This window comes from Eschscholzia californica, unplaced genomic scaffold (genome assembly GCF_041429995.1).
Source record: "Eschscholzia californica isolate CP2 unplaced genomic scaffold, dmEscCali1.0.p SCAF_5, whole genome shotgun sequence".
In the NCBI taxonomy this organism is placed as follows: domain Eukaryota; kingdom Viridiplantae; phylum Streptophyta; class Magnoliopsida; order Ranunculales; family Papaveraceae; genus Eschscholzia; species Eschscholzia californica.
Window position 1 is genome coordinate 14,530,570 of NW_028238472.1, and position 25,034 is coordinate 14,555,603.

General features: G+C 38.3%; 1 protein-coding gene across 10 annotated transcripts; it reads right to left on the reverse strand.

The window, feature by feature from the left end:
* Window positions 1–440: 440 nt before the first annotated feature.
* LOC147537328 (tetratricopeptide repeat (TPR)-containing protein) lies at window positions 441–24,717 on the reverse strand. 10 transcript variants are annotated; one of them, XR_015224916.1, is made up of 20 exons: window positions 24,568–24,705; window positions 24,384–24,460; window positions 23,445–23,781; window positions 22,682–22,784; window positions 19,715–19,822; window positions 19,070–19,266; window positions 18,402–18,597; window positions 11,091–11,345; window positions 10,720–10,863; window positions 9,264–9,342; window positions 8,310–8,423; window positions 8,055–8,224; window positions 5,531–5,652; window positions 4,905–5,028; window positions 4,687–4,758; window positions 2,523–2,649; window positions 1,887–2,001; window positions 1,584–1,784; window positions 1,354–1,466; window positions 441–947 (listed from the first exon to the last, which is right to left on the reverse strand). XR_015224916.1 is itself a non-coding variant. In XM_086639195.1 (20 exons), exons 3-20 carry the CDS (start codon window positions 23,777–23,779, stop codon window positions 681–683), a joined length of 2,826 nt encoding a protein of 941 aa, XP_086495321.1. In that variant the 5' UTR covers window positions 23,780–23,781; window positions 24,384–24,460; window positions 24,568–24,717; the 3' UTR covers window positions 441–680. The 10 variants fall into 10 exon arrangements, 6 of the variants coding, with proteins under 6 accessions (XP_086495321.1, XP_086495318.1, XP_086495322.1 ...); XR_015224919.1 differs by having other exon boundaries at window positions 8,055–8,218; window positions 24,568–24,704; XR_015224918.1 differs by having other exon boundaries at window positions 8,055–8,221; window positions 24,568–24,704.
* Window positions 24,718–25,034: the final 317 nt, after the last annotated feature.

The window sequence follows — 25,034 nt, forward strand, 5'->3', positions numbered from 1 at the left end:
GTTATCTTCGTTGAGGGTCAGAGGATTATGATAGTCCCACGTCGCTCACGAGAGTGTCCATAGACTGGACTATAGGTGTATACTATTGCTTAGTAAGTGTCGAGGCCTTTCGGAGTGGCTCCTAGAGCCCTGGTTAAAAACAAACCCACACCTGTGCATGGTGACTAAAACAGGGACAATATCGACAACTACTAAGATTTGTGACGTCAAATTTTTAGTTTAAAATGTTTTAGCCATATTCATTTGTTTTTCAACTTTTGGAAGACTACTGGAACATTACTTGAAAATTCATTGTGATATTTGATATAATGTCTAGCTTTTGTTTTAGTTAGCTGCCTATTTTTGTGTACTTGAGACTGAGTCAGTCACAAACTGCCCTTGCAGCTTCACAATTCTTGCTCTACCAAATCCTAAATTTTTATTTCCCTGAAAAATTCTGAGGTCACCAAATACTTACATTTGATTTTACTGGAAAAATAATTATCATCTTTTCCCATGGGAAAGAAAACGGTTTTCCTTAATAATTCACATGAACCAAAAGGACCCTAAGAAAATTCCTTCCAGATGCTCTAACAATGAAGTCTAAACCCTATTTCCTTCAAGTTGTTAAACCACCATGATCATCGGTTTCCCCCACTAACCTTATAGCAGAGGTTAGAGGTCATATTTCTATCCTGACCTCAAGGAGTGCAGTGATCTTTGAGGACCTGTCTAGCAAGATCTACAGCTCCACTCTTTTTGTAGATCATATGCAAATTGTAAGCTGCTTCTCTTCGAAGATCACAGTAACCCTCTTTCTTAGTTTCCGGAGTAGTCAGATCCTCGTTAGGAAGCTTAGGAAGTGGGTAATCTATCACTCTCATTGCCAGTACCTTTTCATAATATGAAACTGCTAACGTTACAAGACCAACATGCTGACATGCCCGAGCAATGTTGTATAACGATTCCTGCATATAGAATTCAAATTGTTTCAGTTACCTCACTCACGTTATAGTAAAAAACTGCAAAAAAAGTAGTATTGTATGTCCCAAGCACTTGGGTATTGTTAGGTGTTTTACTTTTTTTACCTGCAGTTTTTTACTTTTCGATCAGCCATTATCAAATTATACCTAAATGGCATTAACCCAAGGGTGGGAATTTAGACAGGGAGCCCGAAGCCCGGCCCGGGTCCAATGGCGGTCTTCGGTTCAATTGGAAAAATCCTTACCCAGTCATCCAAACCCACACAGGGCCTGAGAGAAAAGCCTAACTATTAAGACCGATTTTATAGGCCCGTAGCCACTTCAATTTTTAAAGACCTAAATCTGACAGCTAGCAAAACAAAAGGTTTACGATGTAAAATAAATGACATACCTGGCTTTCTTTGCAAAGACGCAAGTAGTTGAAGAGGAATGCAAAGCCTTGGGCTACACATTGATGTTTGTTTTGAAGCCTATGTCCAAGCGCCAAGTTGATTAAAGCGGTACCTGGGGATAACAAACTGAATTATTCTCTAAAGTTCAAGATCAAGGAAATGAAATCCTTCTCAAAAATCATCACAGGCAGAACACTATTAGGTATGGAAGTAAAGAAACAAAATTGACCTATCCTCACCCACACACAGATTAATCAAAGGATTATCTGGCTGAAGTTTATAAGCTTCAAGATATTCTTTTGCAGCTGCTTGATGCTGGCTGATTGCAGTAAGCTGGTGACCGGAAATGATCTTTGGAGGCACACACTCTGAGTGTGTGCGCCTCCTCATACGCAAAAATTTAGAATGCTTTGACAACCTATCCTCGAATCTATAACATGAAAAAAAATGGAAGTATAAATAAAGTTAGAATAAAGTATCTTTGGAGGATACTCTCAATTGTGTCATCAGAAAAAACGACAGTGTTAAGTACCTGGAAATGATTTTATAATAGCAGTTCCACGCAGAGATGCTCTTTGGATTTTGAAGAACGAGGTCTCGTGCGTAATCATAGCCAAATGATGGATTTGTTGTGTTGAATGCTATCTCTGAAGAATATGAGAAGATAGTAAATCAGAATTTATTTATTTTTCCTCTCTTGTTTTCCCTCTTCTTTATAAATTCAAATTATTCAAAAAAAAAATATCTTTGTATAAAGAAAATTTCCAACTTGAATAATATCTTGAACTTATGGTACTCAATGAGAAAACAAAAAATAAAAGCAAAACAAAACTTATCAAAGTTCTAAAATCTTCCATGTTTCATCCTTGTACACGCAGATAGATGAATTCAGGCTACACAAGCAAACATGAAAATTTCTGCAAGAGATCAACTAATTCGACTACAACAGAAGAATGAGTTATATTCCAAGTGGACGCAGTTTTCTAGGACATATTGTGCAATGTTTTTAAGTCCAGTACTTGCTGTTTTTTCTAGACAGGTTCTAAAGATTCTCAAATTTTCTCTCAGGTAAAATAACCTCTCGTGTTAGTAGATATGTAACAAAGTTTATGATCAGAACCTAGAAATAAAGTAATTCAATTTAGTTCCCTTTAATATAAGTACTTACGAGCTCCAAGTGACTTAAGTTCCTCTTTCTTCTCCTGTTGAAGTCTGTTGCCCACTAATCTCAGACAGTCATCAATAATCTCTAAAGCTTCTGAGTATCTACATAAAGAGGCCAATGCCTTGCATAGCTGTAGATATAATTGATTGGTTTGGAAAGGTCAGAGTAAGCCATAAATGAGAGCGTTTGCATTAGTAAGAAATTAATGACCAATAGAAGTTAAAGTTGAAGGCACAACTAATATACGAAAAATTAAAAATATTAAGAGAAAAGTGACAGATCAATTATTTCCTCATACAGGTAAAATAAGAAGTGCAACGAATAAAAGCTCAGCATGACACTGACAGCTAACTAACCCAAAAGGTTTCATTTGGTTTCCCCTGCTTGTTTTTCTTTGCCTTCTTCATTTGGTTTCATAAGAGTTTTAACTTATTAAACTTCTAGCTCCAACCATAAAGCAGGGGAACTTCAACTTATTCAAATAGCTAGTATTTTGTTCAATGTCGAACCCAAGGCCGGCCCTGGGCCTAAAGCGAGCAAAGCCTCGCTTTGGGCCCCAAAAATTCGGGGCCACATTTTCATTTGTAATTTTAAGAAATGAGGGGTGACTGTAAAGAAAATTAATCGACTAAAGCCCACTATTAGACTAACTCCTATTGTCCTACACGGACCCACCTTGCCTTTCTGCTTCATGTACGGTAACAATCCCCTTTTGAAATGGTTAATTACAATTTGGCCCCAAGTTGTAACCAACTGTGGAATTTGGCCCCAAGTTGTAACGAACTGTGGAATTTGGCCCTATATTTATCTAATACTCAAATTTATCCCCAAAATTATAATTCCATCAGTTAGCTTTTGTTGTTCTTCTTTTCCTGTTTACTCTTTTTTCAAAGTACTTCCCTTCTTAATTTCTCTCTCACCTCTTTCTGTCTTTTTCTCTCTTCTTCATCTCCTCTTTATGTCTCTCTCCTCCCCCCTATTTCAACTCTCGTGAATTTATTGAGAAATCCTCGACGAAATTCTTGAGATTTAAGTCAATATGAAAGACTAGGCTCTTAAGGTTTTTTCAGTACGATTAATGCAAGTTTAATCAATATATTTTGGATATATATATATACAAGACAATTGAGTTGATTTTTATGTTGGTATTGGTTAAAAATCATGTGAATGCTTTCAAGACTTCAGCTACTTGTTGAATTATACAACTATGTGTTAACTTGTGCGAACCTGTGTGTAAATCTTGCATGTACATGACTTGTGCAAATTTCACCGAAATTTCGTGAAACGTTTCCTAAAATGAGATTAGGTGCACGAAATAACACTTACAACTATTTCCTGCATAGTTTCCACCGACATGATCGAAATTTCCACAGAAATGATGGAAATTTCGACCGACATAGTAGAAATCTAGCAAAAAAACCGGAGAGACTAATACTAGAAACATATCCCTTCCTTCGTCTTTTTTATCTTCATTTCTCTTAGATCTCTCTTGCTTTTTATGTTATGTTTTCCATGGTTTTTAAATCTATTTGAATGATTTACGCCTTGACTTAACTGCCTAAATTGATTTTATCTTAGTAACACCCTGATATAACTGTGTAATTGACGATACATTCTCAAACTAACACAGTTTGTTAACTATTAACTATTATCAGTAAGAATGTTATTGTTTAGGTGTTATAGCCAAGAAGTTATTCAATTTACACCCGGAAGTAATTGTGTAATTGTTAATAGTCCTTTAAACTAATAGATAAAGTTAAACATCATTTTCATGCTTCATTATGGTTTAATAATCTTGTTATACATAATTGCATCATATTTCTATCATTTCTGTAGATTTGTAAGATTTCCACACTGACCGAAACATTTCTAAGAAACGTTTCCACTTTTGGACCGACCGAAATTTCCACCGAAACCGAAATTTCATTCCTTGGTCGGTATATCCCTTCGACTACTATCAGTATCTCTCTATCAATCTCACAAGTCAAAAGATATAGAGAATAGTATCATATAGGTTTCCTCCATCCTTCTCTTTCCTAATGCAAAGCATGCATATACACAACTAAGATCATGATTCTTATGACCAATCACTATACCCGATTTTTCACCGAGACACAACGCAAACAAAACTAAGTCTAAACGAAAAGGAAAAAGAAATGATACTGACATTTAAAATAAGCTGATAATGTTCATCATCCTTCAGGAGATTTGGCAATGGCGGCTCCCTTAGTGCTTCTCTCTGAAACCAATCATCAGAAAGCAATAACAATAGGTAAGAGTATAAGAATTCCAATATCTCGGATTCAAAAAAAAAAAAAAGAATTCCAATATCTCCAAATATAATTGCTAATTAGTGAGTAAGCGTGTTTGGAAATAATCACTTACCGGACACTCTTCTTCTGAGTCGTCACTGTGCCATTCTAGGCCAGAAGCAATTACAGCAGCTTTATTTTTCTCTCTCATTGCTGCTTTCTTTTCAAGTGACTTCTTTGCTCTTGTAGCTTTTAACCTTGAGCGAAGAGAAATCACACAAATGATTAAATATTATTATCAAATGAAGGTAAATAAAACAGTGTTAATAAGATATACATCCATTGGAAAAAGATAACAATGAAAGAGGAGAAGATAACAGGATCAAGGTTAACCAAACAGCTGCATATAAGGACATTATATAAACTGAAATTTGTACCATACGTCTCCAGAATTTTAGAGGTTTTTCTACTGTTCTACATTAAATTGAACTTAATTTGATAAAAATGTATTTCTACTATAGTATATGAAGTGACAAAAAGCAAGTCCTCCGTCTCTAACTTGGCGAGATATCTTCCGCAGCTTCGTATTCCCAACGGAAATTCAAATACTTCTTTTGGTACTAGTGATTCTTCATTAGAATCACTTTATGAAGAGTGGGCATTTGAAGATGGTGTTGTCACTTTGTCATAAAAAACAGATCATATATTGTTCCCATATTAAACACCAACACAAAAAAACGAAAACACCCAAGCACTCACATTTCTATTGGTGTTACTTCAGGTGGTTTAAATCCAGAAAACACATTATCAGTTTGATCACCATCCAACAATTTTACTCTTTCACAGAGGACACTCTTCGAGAGCCTTCTTGATGGGCGTACCTATTTCAAGTGTAGAACTTGTATTAGTGAGGAAGCAAAACTTTTTATGCTTGAAAAGGAGATTGCAAAGAATGTCTATTATTTTTTTTTGAAAACTTTGAATTAATTTAAAGGGAAAGAAAGAATGAGACTGTACAAGGGATGGGGGTTAGCACGATTACAAGATTACATGCTTATGACACCCCCCCAGTTCGACACGAAGTCTAAATAAGAATACGCCCTAGCCCAGCCCAGGGACCTACTCCAGTGGAATAGGACCCCCAAAACATCCTCCTCCCCCACCTTGAAGGCATGGGTGGAGTCCTTAAAGGTGCCCTCGTTCCTAGCCTTCCATATACACCAGCAAACTGCTAATGGGATCATAACCCAAAGGTTTCGCTTTGATTTCTTCATGGGAATCTTCTTCCATTGGGCTAAGAGCTGAACTAGAGATCCTGGAAGACACCAACTGACTCCAATCGACCCAATAAAGAACTGCCACAGATTATTAGCCTCCTGGCAATGAATGAACAAATGGGACACTGATTCTTCCTCCTGAATGCACCTTCCACATCTATTAGGCATAATCCATCCTCTCCTTTTTAAATTATCCATCGTAGGTAGCTTGCCTATAGCTGCTGCCCAGACCATAAAGCTTACCCTAGGAGGGATGCTACTGGACCAAAGGGATCTGTAGTCAAACGAATCCATCAACTGATGTGAAGACTGGTTAAGCCTAACATAGCAGTTACTAACCGAGAGTTTATCCTCTTCATCCTTAACCCAGACCCTCACATCTTCTTTACCCTTTACCGGCGCAAGATGTTCCAACAAGCTCAAAAGGTCTGCATAGATTGGGATCTCCCAATCATTCAGACTTCTTCTCGTGCGTATATCCCATGACCCTAAGGCTTGGTTGTAGTGACTCTCTTAACCGATTTCTGATGGGATGTTGAGATAGAGTAGATAGCTGGGTACCTCTCCTTGAGAGGAATATGTGAGCACCAAACATCCTCCCAGAACCTAATGTACTCCCCATCTCTCAGCACCCACTTAGTTAGGCTAAAGAAGAGTTTCTCTCTGGCCGAAATCCCCTTCCATAGCCCACAACCAAATGGAGACTTTATGTTTTCCTGCCTCCAGCCCCCTCTAGAGCTCCCGAACTTTTCAAAAATAATAGTCCTCCATAAAGCTTCCTTTTCTATCGCAAATCTCCACAACCATTTAGTGAGTAGAGCATCATTCATCCTCTTCAGATCCTTGATACCCAAGCCCCCTGCCTCCAATTCCTTACACACCGACTCCCATGCTACCCAATGTATTCTCTTAGAGTTCCCCTTATCATGCCATAGGAACTCGCACATCTTTCTGTCTATCTCCTTCAGAACTGAAGAGGGCATGCTAAAGAGAGACAGGTAATAGATAGGGAGGGCCGAGAGGACCGACTTGATAAGAGTAAGCTTCCCACCTCTCGAAAGGGTTTTTGCTTTCCACGAGGAGAGTCTCTTATTTACCCTCTCAATTACCGGATCCCAAATGGTCTTACATTTGTACGACTGACCTAATGGAAGTCCAAGGTAGTTAGAAGGTAAAGATCCCACCACACAACCTAAAGAATGTCTATTATTAACATGTCAAGACCCGAACGGTAAGAGATTTAACATCACATAAATTATGTTCGAGTATAACCTCATTCCTATTATTGATGAAACATAAACTTAAGCATTTCAAATCATAATATGAGGCCAAGAGATACATTAGCATTTATGATATCCTGGCAAATTTCAAAAAGAAAATTTCTTGTCTCTTGAATCACCTAGATCTTGGGATCTACCGCTGTAAAGTACCCCATGAGTAACTCAAAAGGAAATGAAGTAATAGGAGACCCCAGAGAAGGTTTATCTCTGAGATCCCATCAACGGAGCACCTTGTCCAGCCTCCCTACTTATTTTCTCCACAACTCATTTAGCTGAAAGAAGAAAATACGGCATGGCATTGTCCTAAGGAAATGTCAGAGGACACCATGAAAATTCCATACGCTTGACTGAGTGTACAAATCTACATTTTGACTACAACTCTAACTTATACCACAATTCTAAAAAAAAAATTGTGACCAGCAATCACACTTGAATCATATCTACCTGACGAGACCCCTTTTGTTTTTAAAGGTAACTGTTAGTGTTTAGTGCTCGGAGGTTGACTTCCCGATTGGAAATACTGGCTCAAAATTCAAATCTCATACTGAGTTGAAGGATCTCTTAGGCCTTATCTTTTTCGAGTAATATCGTTTAATCTCTTAAGTCATCATCTACTCAAAATATCAGCCCAAATTCCGAATTGTCTACCCATTCAGCTCATGTTAAATTGCTGTTTGTACAAAAACCTGATACAAGAGTAATGTTTATATGGTTGCAAATGATTACCTTCTGGTTCAAACTTTCGATGAACATTGTTTCCTGAACCGATGATAAGATTGTTTGCACAAAATCTTCAAGCATCCCCCTAGCATGATAAATTTGAGCAAGTTGCATTCTGACTTTACCATTACTCCACCAAGGTTTAGATTGTTTGGAACTTGCATCAGTATCTGCTACTGGAATAAGATGGGTATAAGTGTGTAACAACATTCCTGTTACATATTAACAAAGTTGGTTGTGAATTTTAAATGCAACTTCTACCTAAATCTTTCGGAGGAGAAAGCAACATAATAGCTTCATCATTTCTTTCTTCTTCAAGAAGAAGAGAAGCCAAAGTTAGGCGACCACTAATATTCTCCTCCATTGCACGCAAAGCTGCAAAAAACATCAAAAAGAAATAGTGGATAAATGATGAGTAGCTGGAAAAAACACTTGCGTAACAACGCAACAACAAACTTAAATACCTACCACAAGCATGTGCATGAGTAGCCAAATATGCAAGCCTCAAGCAATCACAGTCCAACTATTAAATTAATAATAGATGGTGTTATTGTCTAATAATGAAATCAGTGTTGTAACGAATCTACTTCCTTCTTAAAACTTCAAAGTTTAAGAGGGAATAGATAAAGTCAAGGTGTTACGCGTAGAATCTGTCATGAAACCCAAACTTTCCAAAATATCCTCCTTGAAAGTTATGAAAGAGAACACGTTATGTCGCCCTAGAACTTCAGCTTACTTAACTATAGTTCAAGAACCACTCAATCACATACCCATATTATCAATTAGTCCAAAAATTTTTCATGTTCCAAATTCTTCTCAACTGTATTATGATATATTGCTATCAGCATAAAGTTTCATATTGTTCCACTACTGTGTAAAAACAGTTAGTAGTCCAAATCAGAGGTATGATAGTCAGATAGAAAGTGTAGAACGAAAAGAGACTCCAGTGGTGCAAAGAGAAATCAGAAGTTGTCTCGAGAGTTTCAAAGAAAGTTCAGCATGACAGACAATAAAAAGTTGCTCTTGACCTATAACGCATCTCCTCAAAAATAATAGATTTTCCTCAGTATACACTTTGTGGTGGCAACATGAGCATAACATAATTAGTAAATCAAACTAATACTACCTCACTCACCAAAGGATATAAGCATAACCGACAACCAAAAGCAAATTAAATTGGAAAACCCTAAGACATACAAAAAAGTCAAAACTCACATTTGTAAAAGTATGCAATAGCTTGACTTCGTTCCTTCAATGATACATAGCACTGAGCAATTTTAAGGTGTAAATCGCCCTGCAAAGTTCCATGCACAAAAGTAGTCAGCAACCGAGGAAGTTATTTGAGACACTAGCAAAATACTGCAAGGTTCCAACTGCCTACTAACTATTCAAACTGTGAGTGTTAATTGAAACACTAGCAAATACAAAACATCAAGGAAATAAAAGTAGGCCCGACATGGGTACTCGTGTCGGCACGTCAAAAGCAATTTTATTTTGCCTTATCCAAGGTGCATAGCAGTAAAGACCAAAACATGTTCTAATATTTAGTATGTGTAGGGCTATATTTAAATGGGCTGCTAATAAACATCTCCATTTGTTCAAAATATTCAAGACATCATTGAGGAACATCAGTTGTTTGACATCAGCTCAACTTTTTGTTAGAAGAAAAGTTGCCCTCTTCTCCTTTTTTGCCTAACTGTACGTAAACATGACAGATGTAACGCCACATGATAGATTATGCAGAGAGATGGGGTAAGAATACTGAAATCATAACTCCGGAGTTTTTTTTGAGCCATGATCATCCAACTTTTATCAGTTCATGCTTCATTTGATTACGCATAGGAATCTTGAAGTGATTCTGGACTGTGAAACTAAATTAATTTTAGAACTTCAAAGACAGACCTAGCAAGGTTTTAGGGGCGAAAGACGGACTTGTGGAGAATACTAAAACTTGTTGGGTATGCCGAGGCATGGAGGTAGATGTTGGAGCGCCAAACATTCTGCAGATATTTATATCTCATATTATAGAACATTGTCATTTGATAGACAATGTGAATCAAAATAATCAATTAAATCAATAGATAAATGATACTCCCTCCGACCTCAATTGCTTGTATGATGGCAAACCTTTTATTCTTTCATTAATCGTGTTGTATAAAAATTAATAAAAATAAAATTGGAAAAGTTATTTTGCTTTTAATGTAGTTGCACAAATTAATGATGTTCCCTAAAAAAAATCAGTTTGCAAGTTATACAGTATAGTTATTCCAATGACCAAATGTACGATTATTACAATTTTCATAGAACCTCAAACAAGGAAATAAGTTATTATTGTAAAATAAATAAATACTCAACGAAGTAAAATCCACAAAACAATGAACTATTCTAACTTATTCAGTTGTTTGTTATTCACATCAACTCCAAGTCTTTAATTCTACCATTTCATTTTTTCTGGTCACGAACTATTAAAACATAGCACGCCACATATAAGTCAGAAAGGATTCTTTCCATACTTCCTGAGTAAGTAGTCTTCATAAAATTTACAATTCTATATATATGTGAAGTTCCAATGAAGGGAAGGGCAACTAACTAGTTTCTTCTAAATTCTATAATTTGACAGTGCAGAAAAAAACAAAAATTAATGTAAATATGTATACTGATGTTCACTTACATTGTCATGTTCTTCAATTCCTTCTAGCAAGAAATAATACTTCAGTGCAGACTCACAGCGCCCAAGATTCATAAATGTGTCTGCTACTACCTTAATTAAACTGGCATTGGGTTCTTGCTTCACTAGCAGCTTCTTGAAACAGTCCTACAATGTGTCCAAATAATTCACTATTAACATGACCATCCAGTATTTGCATGTAGAAGGAGAACAGTTTCATTAATTCCTTCAGAATATCTCAAAAATCAACAAAAAAAACATATACCGCCACTTAAAAAGCTTCGCAAAAGAAAGAAAAGAGATAGATTATGTAAACTAAAACACTACAAACCAGACTAAATTAGCGTCTATAATACAAGCCAATCAGTACAAACCTCAGACTTTTCAATATTTCCGAGATGAGCGTGGCAAATTCCTGCCATCACGTTCAAATGCAGTGGAAATTCTTCAGGAGAGCAGTTAGAACTTGCATGCTCAATTTGCTGAAGTGCTTTCGCATGGTCATTATTTTCCATGTGTATGGTAGCTAAAAGATTAATCACACTCCAATCAGCGTCTTTTGACCTTTCTTTTATATAGTCCTCCAAAATGCTGATGGATTTATCAACCCTGCCACACTTTTGGTGCATCTGAAACAGCAACGAGAGAAATGCAAAATGTAAGAGGCAGGTACAAAGTAGAAACATTGAAATGAGACGTGTTATCAATTGATGGCCATTATAAGTGTTATCAAATGCTTACTCTCAGCTTACCTGATTATGAGATAAAATTACTTATGTTGTGAAGTTATATGATGGGAGACAAACAAAATACTAAAGGATAGGGCTAATGTATGTCCTGTATGAAGAAGAAAAAACTCGCATATTGTGAAAAAAGATATACACAACAAGAACACATAGTAGGGACAGACCAGATAAATGCCCTTTTTTTTTTTTGAAAATTTGATTGAATATATTGAAAAGAGAACTATACAACGGCAGCACCAAAGAATAGAAAAGAAACAGAAAAGAGTAAGGCTAAGATGGATTCTTCACGATATCCACGCCTCCCAATTACAAACTACATCGACATAAGACGAGTGACTAAACTTTGGGATACCCTTCGCCCACATACATACAATCGACTTAACGTCATCCACGTCGAGGCTCGTGTTCCCATTAGCCTCCTTAAATACTTTGCTATTCCGGTCCTTCCATATGCTCCACACTATTGCCACTGGGATAACACTCCAGATCTCTTTCCTGAACCTAGGCTTCGGGATGGAGTGCCATTGCTCGAACAGTTGAGGGACTGTTGAGGGCATACACCATGTTATCTTCAATGTCGATAGGAAGTAGGACCAGATCCCACTGGCTACCTTGCAATGGAGGAATAGGTGATCCCTTGATTCCTCCTCCTGTTTGCATAGAGTACATCGATTAACCATCTGGAATCCTCTGCGTTTTAGCTTGTCCACCGTCGGCAGCCTATCTAATAAGGTGGCCCAAAGCATAAATCCAACTCTTGGAGGGGCTGCCACCCTCCTTAGTACTTTTACTAAGGTTGGAGCTATGATTTGGTCACCTCCATCCAGTAATCCATAGCACTGTTTGACCGAGAGCGATTCCTTTGCATCATGATTCCAAACTCTTTTATCTTCCTCATTGCCTAGGGTGACTGACTGTAATACCTCAAGTAACCCCAGGTACGAGTTGATTTCCCAGTCATTTAGCGCCCTCCTCACATTGACTTCCCAAACTTGGGTCTCCTGGTTGAACATGTTCTGCACCAACACCTTCTTATCTGGAGCTATAGCGTAAATCAAAGGAAACTGAGCCATAAGGCTAGTAGGACCCAACCAAACATCAGACCAGAATTTAATCTTCCTCCCGTCACCTACTTCCCACCTGGTTAAACTTCGATACTTGGTAAGGAATCCTTGGATTCCTTTCCACACACCACAACCGAAAGGTAAATTGCGTACCCTAGCAGCCCATTGCTCCGGGTCTTCACCATACTTATCCCCCACCACCTCTCTCCACAGATTTCCGGCTTCTTGGTCGAATCTCCAAATCCATTTAGATAACAAAGCTTGATTCATGATCTTCAACTTCTTTATACCGAGACCACCTTTACCTTTAGAAGTGTTAACGTATTTCCATGCCACCCAATGCATTCTCTTACTCTCCGACTTCCCATTCCATAGAAAATTATTCATCTTAGTGTCTATAATCTTTAGTACTCCGGAGGGGATAGAAAAGAGTGAGAGGTAGTATGTTGGGAGAGCTTGGAGTACCGACTTGATGAGAGTCACCTTCCCACCTCGGGAGAGAACCGATCCTTTCCACATAGCCAATTTCCTGTTCACTCTCTCAATCACCGGGTCCCAAAGGACTTTTGCTTTATATCTATGTCCTAGTGGCAGACCCAAGTAAGAAGTTGGTAACGAACCTAACGGGCAGCCGAAGCTATTGAGTAGTTCATGGTTGCGATTGTCATCCCCCACTTTTGTGGCCTCATAGACATATGATTTCTCCATGTTTACCTTCAAGCCCGAGGCTAGTTCATACCAGAGGAGGATCTCCCTTAGCTTAGCCAATTGATCTGCATTCTCGTCTAGGAAAAACAGTGTATCATCCGCAAATTGAAGATGATTAATTCTTCTACTCGAAACTGTTGCCTGAAACCCTGAGACCCAATCCTTACTCTCCGCCAGTTGCATACAATGACTCAGAACTTCCCCCACCAAACTGATCGGGCGAAACTCAGAGAATCTAGAACTGTTTTTCTTCTTGGGGATGAGGACTATGAACGTTTGGTTCAACCTCCAATCCATCGAAGCCGAATTGGAGAACATCGAGATAGCCTCCATCATATCATGCTTAATAATGTCCCAACACTTACTGAAAAAACATATTGGGAAGCCATCCGGACCCGGGGCTTTGTCCTTGGCTAGTTCGGATATAGCTTGAACCACTTCCTCCTCACGAAAATCCCTCTCCAAACTCTCTGCCTCCACTAAAGATAGATGCGGGAGATTCATACCTTCAATACCTGGCCTCCAGAAGGTTGGTTCACAATAAAGATTGGTGAAGTAATTCACCGCTTCTTTCATGATCTCTTCCTCCGACGTTATAGACCCATTTTCTTGGAGAATGATGCTGATCCTATTCTGTCTCCCCCTACAATTCAAAACCCTATGAAAATACGCCGTGTTTTTATCCCCTGCCTTCAACCACGTAACCCTTGATTTTTGTCTTAAACTCACTTCCTCCTTCCCCAAAAAAGTTTCAAACTTATCTTTTAACTTCTTCCTCTCGCTGAACTCCATGGGAGAGAGAGGCTGAGCCTCCTCCTTGAAGTCTAAGTCATGGATGTCAGATTGGAGCTTCAAATATTCCTTCTGGAACTTGTTGAACTTGTCCCTCGACCATACCTTGAGCTTGTCTTTAAGATAATGAAGCTTCTTCCATAATGTATTACTCGGGCTATTTCCTTTTGGGGCCTCATTCCACCAAATCTCTATATTAGGAAGAAAATCCGCATCAGACATCCATCTCTCTTCTAACCGAAACGGAGGAGGGTTGGATTTAGTGACATCTGTGCGCAGCAGGATAGGGGCATGGTCCGAGATAGGACGTGGTAGGATGATTTGTTCTACCTTAGGATATTTGGTTTCCCATTCCCCATTAATGAGGAATCTATCTAGTACGTTAAGGACTGGATTGGCTTGGTTATTAGTCCAGGTAAACTCCATTCCTTGTTTGGGAAGGTCCAAGAGACAGTGTCTATCCACCCAATCTCCAAATTCCCTCATGCTCCGAGTGATCTTCCTCCCATTTTTCTTCTCATGTAAAAATCTAATGACATTGAAGTCACCCCCAATGCACCAAGGTTTCTGCCACTTAGAGGCCACATCATCTAACTCCAACCAGAAGTTTGGTCTAGAAGACCTCTCACAGGGACCATAAACCCCTGTGAAGACCCATTCGAAATCATCTGATTTGTTTTGGAACAAGATAGAAAGACAGAAATCTGATTTAACTACTTCCTTAGCTTCCAAAATATTATCATCCCAAACACATAGAATGCCTCCAGAGGTTCCTACTGCTGGGATGGCATCCCATCCACAGCCACCTATACCCCAGACACTCCTAATCAAAGACTCAGGACACACCATACACTTGGTTTCCTGAATGCACAAAACAGAGACACTAAATTCCTTAACTAACTTCCTAATAGCTAACTTCTTGGCCGGACTCCCTAGCCCCCTGATGTTCCAGCTCAAAAGGTTCAAGGACATTTAGACTGCATCACCCCAAAGCTAGGTGCTGAACGAGACTTCTTCAAGTTGGAAGGAGGGTCGCTGAGTCCCCATTCTAAATTCTTCAGTTCCCTGCTAACTTTGCTAGGGCTCTCCTTCTGATGCTCAGCCATCACCATGTCTTCATCCTGAATGATTATTGCCATACCCACCTTTTCCACCGACCCCGATTGCTTCCCTTTGCTGCCCCCATCGTGGTCCTTCTTTGAGGGCCTGATAATGGCTAGAGGGGTAGTGTTCAGGACCTCCTCACCTTGATTTGCCTTCATCTTACCTTGCTGCTTGATGTTCACCCTTTCCTTCTTCATGAGTTCAACGATCTGTTCGTACTCTTCCCCACCAGTAAAACCTAGTTCCATACCTGTCTTATAGAACCGAGCCATCATTTCATCTTCATCAGTGCCTTTAGTAAACCTATCATCTGTTGGATCTTGAGCTGCTGCCTCTGGTTTATTCTCCTTATCAACACCACCTTTGCTGGGCCTGGCTTGATTGGGCTTTCTGTAGTGCTTTGAAATTGTTTTCTTAACCATAGGAATCCTTCCCAAAGCCCATAGTTTCTTCTTGTTGAAATCATGGTGTTTCCTAAGTCTTTTGTAGGTAATAGACTTTGACCATTTGTTAGTATCATTCATAATCTTGGTCAAAGCTTCAACCATCTCAGTCCGGATCTCCATGCCTTTCAGCTCAGGCATCACTTTCAACTTTTCAGAGACTTCTTCCACTCTAATCTCCTTATCCTGGACCACTTTAGCCTTGCCTTTTCTCACATCTCTAATCAATGTCTCATCGGGCCTGTCCAGATCAGTGTCAGTACCTGTCACCAACTCAGAGTTCAAAGCTGCCTCTATCGTACCAGTCTTCTCCACACCAGGCTGTCCTTCGGTACTCGCGCTACCTACTTTTACCATGTTCTTCTCCGGCAAGGTTTGAGTCTCCGGCGATGATAGCGTCTGAATACTTTGCCTTCTTTCCGCCACCACTTCAGTAGTAATCCATATTTGATAGCACTCACCATCCACCATCAACGTCTTCCTTTCAGTGATAGATCCGTTGGGTTTAACTTCCACCGATACACATGCATAGTTAAGGATGCGAAGGTGTGTTGTTACATAGCTAATGGCGACTATCTCCCCCAGATCTTCTACTAAGTTAGCGAAGGTCCTCTCGTTCCAAAGGTGGAAAGGGATACCATACATTTTCACATCCATGAGCGTAGGAGTGATTATCACCGAGTTACAGTGAGGGTTCCATTTCCTGACAAAGATCTTCTTATCTGTGTTATCTACAAAGAAGAACTCCATTGATCTCAAAGCTTCTAAAGAAACATTGGATTTCACTAAAACTGCACCATTTTTGTACGGGAGGACCTCAATCTCCTCAGAACCAACAATCTTTCTAACTTCCTGTTCCACCAACTCCCAGTGGTCGGAAGATGATTTCCTTTCTAGAATAATGGCGGAGGACCAGTCCATATTATAAATATCCGCAGAAGCCATTAAGGGATTTGAAGAAGAAGAAGAGAGGGTTTGCCTATTAGGGAAAGAAGCTGACTGTTGCGACCGAATGGTAACCTTCGGGTTTTTATAGCCAGGAAAAGAAGGGTTCCCAAGAGAAGACCCCTTACCATGCATTGGTTGACCAAACGGTGGTGGTTGAGAATAAAGACCCCTTCGTCCGGCGTGGGTGTTATTCTCCTTGGGGATTTGAAAAGATTTATTATTCTCTACCCTAATATTCTTTGCTCGAGGGAAATCTTTTTTCAAAGAAGCATGGCTATCCATAGGATCTAATGCACCTAAGGCATTAAATCTGTTAAAGGTGCGCACTCCTGCCTCCTTAGTAAGATTCGAATGTCTCTGCTTCCTAAGAGAACTAGGATTATAAGATGAAGACCTAGCCGTTGGGGTTGCAAGCTGTCTCGCCGGAGGTTCTAACATTAAAGCTTCTTGGAAGTTTTTGGGGACATAAAACTCAGAACACACCTCGCTAATGGCTTTCGAAAATTTATTCCACCCATCCCCATTTCTTCCAAAAGGGATACAGATAGATTTCTTTGTGTTCCGACCTTCTCCTCCTCTATGGGCCCAAATGTATCTACCCCTCTGGTTAGACATGATCTCCCATAACCAAAGTGACGATCCATCTCTGAATATAGTCACCTTTTGATCCTTAGGTCTATCCTTCAGTGCATTCTCCACAAACGATCTCAAGCTATTCATTCCCTCCAAGGAAATGAGGATTTCCCATTCCCTGAAATAACCTTGCTCCAGAACTCGGAATCTACCTCCTATCAGTTTAGAGAGAGAAAGCCTCTTGTTTTCTATGAAAACGAAAATTCCATTCTTGGTTGCCATCAAACACTCCCGGCTAGACGGTACCCCTATCGATACTCTCAGTTCACCAGACGGCGCTACACCGGAATCAAAGGATTCCGTGCAATGGCACTAGCGGTGGGCTGGTTTGCTGCGATCTCTAGGGATGGAGATGCTGCCGGAAAGTGTCAATGAACAGCCCTTCCCCTACCCTCCCCCCACCAACTACGTTTCTCCTTTTCGATGCACTCAGCCCACCAATCGGCGCTATCCCAGAATCACCGATTCTGTGCAATGGTATTAGCGGTGGAGTGGTGAGGCTGCGATCTCAAGGGAGAAAAAGTTGCCGGACGGTGATCGGAGAACCTACCTGTGTCAGAGCTTCTCTCTCCTATCGATGATAAAGTAAATCTCAGCTTCACTGAGTACAGATAAATGCCCTCTGTCGAGTCAAAGTAGATACATAGACATGGTGGTTGCGACTAGGCAAGTGGGGAGTCTGCCTAATATCCAATGTCAGATAGAGATGCGAAGCTGCTTAACCAGTATCCTGAGTTTAGTCAACGGAATTATCCTGAATTCACTTTTCAGGTTTTCGTCACAAAGGATGCATGATTAGATTACCCCTTATTGTTGCAAGAAAAATAACTATTTAGCCTACCATGTATCTGAGGAAGTAGGTTAGTGCGCTATCATTCTTGTAAAATATTTGGCCTATCGGACCATCTAATAATATCTTGGACATTTTTTTCACGAGAATAATAACTTGGTAACTGGCTAAACAGTATGTCCCAAATTCCTGGACAGACTTATGAAACTCAAATGTCATCAATAGTAGAAATGTTAAACCTGTGCCAAAGTCTGACGAATATAAGAAGCCTCTATGATATCAAGTAGTCTTTAATCAGTCTCAACTCTTTCATTAAATGCAACTATAAATATGAAGATCGTGTGACAATAATACCTTTCATGTGTTTTTGATGCATGACACCAATTACGTGGTGTTAATCATATGTCATATGAATTGAGTGGGAGGGAGAGAGAGAGAGAGAGAGAATGAGGAAAACCTTCGCAGACATCTCTCGTGCTTCAACATTTTCCGGACAAAATCCTACTATACTGTCATATGTTTCAGCAGCCTTCTGATAATTTCCCAGCTTATTATAAAGTGAGGCACGCTGAAATCGAACACTCATGTCATCAGGATCTGCCCTTATTGCTTTAGAGAGACAATAAGTAGCCTGACCTGTATTACCTTGGTCTCTGCATTCAATAAATATGAGAACGTAAATACTACACCAGATTTTGTTTATCCAAACCCATATGAAGATTGAAAAGTCTAAGAAGATGTGTATAAACATATATCTACACGACTTAAACATGAAGCTCATACACTGAACAGATGTGGTTGAGTCCCTGAAGCATATAATTCCCCATTGTGCACTAACCCCACACATAGCCAATTGACTCTAAATTCTAATAAATACTACAGCTAGAACCGCTTTAACAACATTATAGACCTCCCGAACTCCTGAATCTCCCTAGACTTAATATGATGATCTAGGGAGTATATACATTTTTTTCTTATATTTATTCAAAGTATTCAAAAAAGAAAATCTAAAATTGCTGTGGTGCTATTAAAAATTTACTGGACTTCACTTAAAGACTAATACTGATACCACTAGATAACAACATGCTTACAGTACCAGAGATGATGACTGATGAGATAACTTACATAGAGAGGCACACAAGCCTTTTCCATAGAATAGCAGCTTGCTCCTTGGGCGCAAGATGAGCAGCAAGCATATAAAAGTTCATGGCCTTTACGATATCTTTATTCTCTCCGCAATCTTCATATACAAAGCCAAGTGATTGGTACGATTCGTAGAAATTTGGTGCAAGCTTAATAGCTTCGTTAAGTACACATTTGGCCTAGTCAAAAAAACTGACGACAGTTAGTACAAGTACAACCATTACAACTGTGATGCTACCACAACCAGGAAGTATCCAAAAGGACAAAACCACATTTTGATCATTAAAAATTTAGTTTGGGAAAGAAGTCGTATTAAACGACATGATAATATCTTTGGAACAAACAATTTTTAACAAATCCAACTGCAAAATGATGAGACGCTAAGCGGATCTACCCTTTATATGGGTAAACAGTTGTTACCTATTCAGTTCCCTTATGTTAATTAATAAGGTTTTGTAGTCACTAATACTAATGGTAAGCTAGTTTAACAAGTACCCCTAAATATTAGTAATTTCCTGAAAGAAAAAACTAATCAAAATAGAAATAATGGAACACCACACATAAATCATTTGTGGCACACTTACACTAAAGCAGTAAAACTAAATGTTGATGTATGAGCAAGCTCACCTCTTCATATTGGCTTTTAGCATAAAAGTTAATACCCTCGCCAAGTTTTTTTGTGACTTCAGGGCTAGGTCTTTTACTTGATCCCTTTCTTCTGCCCTTTTTCTTATGCTGCACAAAGAAACAAAAAAAGTGGTTAGGTAATTCCATCAAACAATTTCTTTATTCTGAAAAAAACGGAATCAAGAACATCTAAATGGCGCAAGATTTAAGAAAAATCCATCATCAAAGACCAAATACTTCTGGACTCCATTCCAGCAAGAGTTCGGGAAGAAGTAGAAAAGTAGATGTGCGACTTTATGTGGGACAACAATAAGGAGAGTAAGAGGATGCATTGGGTGGCATGGAGTACAGTATGCAAAGGGCTGCAGCAGGGGGTGTCTCATCATCAAGCAACTAAAGAACATGAATCAGGCTCTACTTACAAAATGCCTTCGGAGATTTGAAGAAGAGGAAACAGCTCTGTGGAGAGTTATCATAACCGAAAAGTATGGAGCAGATATGAAAGGGTGGAGGAGGATAAGGAATAGAAACCTATATGGCTGTGGAGAGTCTGAAGAGGTACTCAGAATAGGATAGAAGAATATATGGAGGTTACCAAATGGAAGGTGGGTACTGGTCAGAGAATAATGTTTATCCATAAGTCTCAAGGTTAGGTTTCCAGCAATACATCACTTGGCAAAATCAAAAGGCAAAACTATAGCTCAAATTTACAATCAACAGCAGGGGATGTGGGATATTCAGATCAGAAGAAACCTAAATGACTGGGTAATCCCAATCCTAGCTGGTATGTTAGGGAGACTCCAAGGTATAACAAAAACAGAATACCCAGATACCAGAATTTTGAAGGAAAAAAGAAAACGAGAAGATAAATGTGAAAAGCTTCTATATCAGAAGTTGCCAGGGCCAAGAAATGCTTATGGAATACAACAAGTCAATATGGAGAAAGCCAATTCCACCGAGAGTGAGCTTCACTGTCTGGGCAGCACGCATTCAGAAGCTGCCAACACTAGATCAATTAAACAAGTGAGGCTTCAATATGATCAAATAGATGTGTTATGTGTAAGAAAGACTCGGAATCTATTGATCACATCTTCGTTCTGTCCAGTGGCTAAAAGCATATGGAACTATTTCATAGGTCGCTCAAAGTCAGCTGGTACAGAGCTAGGACAATGGTCACAATCTAGAGCAATGGGAAGGGCTTCGGGAACAGAAGAGAAGTAAAGCAATCTGGTACATCTTCCAGATAGCTATTATATGGAGAATATGGAAAGATAGGAATAACAAAATATTTAAAGATGAAAACATATATAGCAGATTAGTTGAAGATGTCAAGGGGGTACTGTTGCGTTGGGCAAGAAATGGCAATATGTACTCATACTATGATTTTGTTCATAACTGGGAAGAATGGATGACGTAACAAGTCTTGTAACAAGCTTTATTTTCTTTTCTCTTATATGGTTTTCTTTCATCTTAATGAAATATTCATTCAAAGTTTCAAGAAAAAACAATCACCGGTATAGAGTATATCATATTGTCTCTCTTTTTAATACGAGTTATTGTGAACAAAACCGACTGGATTGGTTCAGTTAATTGATTTGGTTTTAAAATACCAAACCGCACTGAACCAAACAGCATACAACCTATACAAGTTGTCACATATCTTACATATACTAGGTTTCCGCCGCGTCCTACGGACGCGACAGATCCCTCTTGGCTAACGCCGGAGATGACATTTAAGTAGTGGGTAGGGAGATTAACTAACTCATAAATAAGTTGAAAATCCTGACAAAAAATCATGGGTAGGGAGAGAAATACGTGGTAGTAGTTATTGTAAGGATATCCTAACCAATTTTGGTCGACTTACACTAATGCCCTTCTATTTTGTTTTAATTTGCATGAAGAGGATCTCATATCAGCCGTCCGATGAGATAATTTAACTTATGTGTATCTTGACATATATATGAAATAAAGTAATGCATTTTTGCTATAGTATCAAATATAAGGAAAAAATCAGGATATAATAATGTCTCTCTTTGATCGTAAATTTTCTATTTGATGTTCAAACATGCACGTTATGTTTTTTTGTAGTGGTTCAGTAACCAATCTACTAAATTCTGCCTCGGTTTGGTAACCAAACCAACCCCATTGAGTAATTATATTAACAAATTACTTCGGATTAGTTAAGGATGACTCCGAAATACCAGATACCAAACCGATGAACACCAAATTAAGAACTTGGAAGGAGAAAAGGTGTAATAGTAAGGAAAAGAAATATAACTGTCTCCTCATTTTGGAATTGCGTGCAATTGTATCCAACACCTCGTGTAAGTGTTCGCAATGATGTTAAATCGTAAAATTTACGATTCAAATCGTGCAATTTGAATCGGATCGTACAAGTTTCGATCCAAATCGTACTTAAAATCATTTATGAGCGAGCCTGCATGGTATGATTCACGCTACGATTTAGCAACTCAAAGGTCACATATAAAGGTGAGTGAAATGATTTTATAGATATTTTTTACCCAGAAATATAAATACTAAAGAATAAAGAGAAGCATATGGGAACATGACCATTGGAGGAGTTCTGCTGTAAATTGTAATACAATTTTTTTCAGTTTTTCCTTTACTTGGATAAGAGCAATCAGTGAGAAGATATACAATATATGGACTTCCATATGGTGAGAATCGAAGAATTGTGACTTCCCAGTAAAAAGAAAAGAATATGCTACTTCTATTAAGATTTTTGCCAAGCAAAAACATTACCTCGTCTAACCCAAGCTTATAATCCTCACTCATGTATATCACAAACACACTAGCTTGACTCTTGAATGCCTATTGCACCTCAAATGTCTCATAAAGCTCAAATGAAAATTGAGTTATCATTTTGTAATTATAACACACAAAGAGAGAGTAAAACTACAATTCGGTCAAGTATCAAGTACCAGAATTTTGATGTAAGGAGCATACCTTCCTTCCCTTTCTCGGCGGGCATAAATTCATCCCTTCCATTATTTCATCATATCTTTTGAGAAAATCATCTTCATGTCTGGCCTTCTTTGCAGAGCCATCACTGTCAAAGATTTAAAGCATCAAGAATGCGGTTGGGTCGGGCGATTTGTGAAATCAAATGGATATAAAGTTAAACTAAAACAAATGACAAAAGGGATGGATGTGTTTCTCGTAAGGGTAATTTGTTGATGAACCTTCTTACATACAGGACTATGAAATCCTTAAGGTTTCGTCCTATGTCTAAACCCAAATATATATAATAACATCATAGTGTGTTGTCACAGAAAAATTAGAAAAAAGTATCATAGTTAACGGAAAATACAAATTTTGCATATCATATTTCGCTTGTTAAGAGGATGGTATAAAAAGGATGCAATTTCTTTGTGCACTCGACATTAGCTAGAATTCCAAAATAACAAGTCATTGAGTTGTATGAAATAAGTGTTGTTTTTTCTCGTTGTCTGAATTTGCCTCATCTGAATTGTCTTACTCAAATGAAACCAAAAATCAAAATCAACTTAATACAGTCAATTCAGACCTCCAGTCAGATTTTAGACCTGACTTAAAAGAACACTACCATAGTAAAATCTTTAAGTACAAAAGATATCTAAAACCTAGAATAAAATTAACCCTAATTTCCCTGAAGTATTACCAATATGAATTAACTGAAATTGCAATGCAAAAAAACAAAACAAAAGGGGAAGGGATTCTAGAAGTTCACCGTGGGCGATCATTAAGAGCTTTGCGTTTTTTCTCAGCTAGAGCCTCATATTCAAGCCGTTCAAACTGTTGATAAAGTTGAATTCCAGAAGCATTATCCTTTATAAAATCCAAAGGATTCATCTCTCCATCAAATCTAAGTCTGTATTCATCATCTTCAATATCTTCTTCTCCTTCAACTTCTTCATAATCAACGTCTTCTTGTCCTTCGTAATCAACTTCTTCATCAACCACTTCTGTATCTTTCATCTGAAAGTTCGAGTTAGAAGTAGAAGCTTCTTCAACCATGGGCATGGCATCATCCCTTGTTGTTTCCATCTCTTCAACAGTTGTCATACCTAGAAAGAAAGAAACACTAGAGAAATCACTTGTGAACGATTCGTGCCAAACTGAAAACCAAGGGCATGGCAAGGATTTCAAACCAAGTTGCGCTAGTGAAAATATACTACAACGTATATTTGTAAACTATAACCAAAAGGCAACTTTTTAGTGGTAATGTTATCCTTCTTCTATCGTGACTAGGGTATAGCCCGTGCCTCCCGGCACGAAAATATTCTTGTAACAACTTATGTGCTTGAATTTTGCAGTGACATTTTTCACATATAGATATAGTGTTTTGTCATATATTTGTCTTATTCATAAACCTAAAAATAATGGAGGGTCTCAAGTAATAGTATTCAAGTTTAGATAGACAACTTCGAATATCAGAGACAATAAGAAGTTTAGGAGATGGCGGAATAAGATTGAACATGAGAGAGGGAGAGAGACTTAAAGAAAGTTCTACTGAACAAAATTGATAGATTTAAACGGAAAAGGTCAATTTCAGTGGAGAAGAAATTATTACACAATTGAAATGTTGCAGCTAAGGGTATCTCTACAACATTAGAAACCCTAAATACCACAACAACTTCAGTAATTATCTAAATTGTTGATTTCTTACCTTTATTTAAATGAATATCATTAGAAAAGCTTTCCTTTGATGAATCTCTTTCAATCCCTTCTTTGATTAGCCGAATTCTTCAAATTTGAAATGAAAAACTCCATTAAAGCCCAAACTTATAGAACTATAACAATTTAGAGAGAGAAATGAAAATTCTTATTATAAAACCATTATAACCACTTACCTTCAAAGAAAATCAAATTTCCCCCTTGAAAACCATTCGAAATTCTCCCTTTGATCAAATTCCTCTTGAACCCTAACCCTAGCAGTCTAATAGAGAAGAAGAGAAAAAAATCTACTCTCCTTTTTCTCTTTTATTAATTAATAATATTAATTACCTCGAAATTCTAGATTGGTCCTCAATTTCAGTCGGATTGCGAAACACCCACTTCATCCTACCAGATTGCAGAACCTCCTAAAATCTGAACCATTTGTTGATTTAGCCCCTATCTTGACTTGAACCAAATGCCAAAGAGTCCCTCAACTAACCTTATTCTTTCATTTTTTTTAACCAATAACATGGGATGTTACAATCCTCCCCCCTTAAGAGAAATTTCGTCAACAGAATTTGGATTAACTCGCCTCTGTCTCGCATGAATCTCTGTCATCGGCTTCCTTACACTATAATGGTAAACTTCTGACTCTATCTAT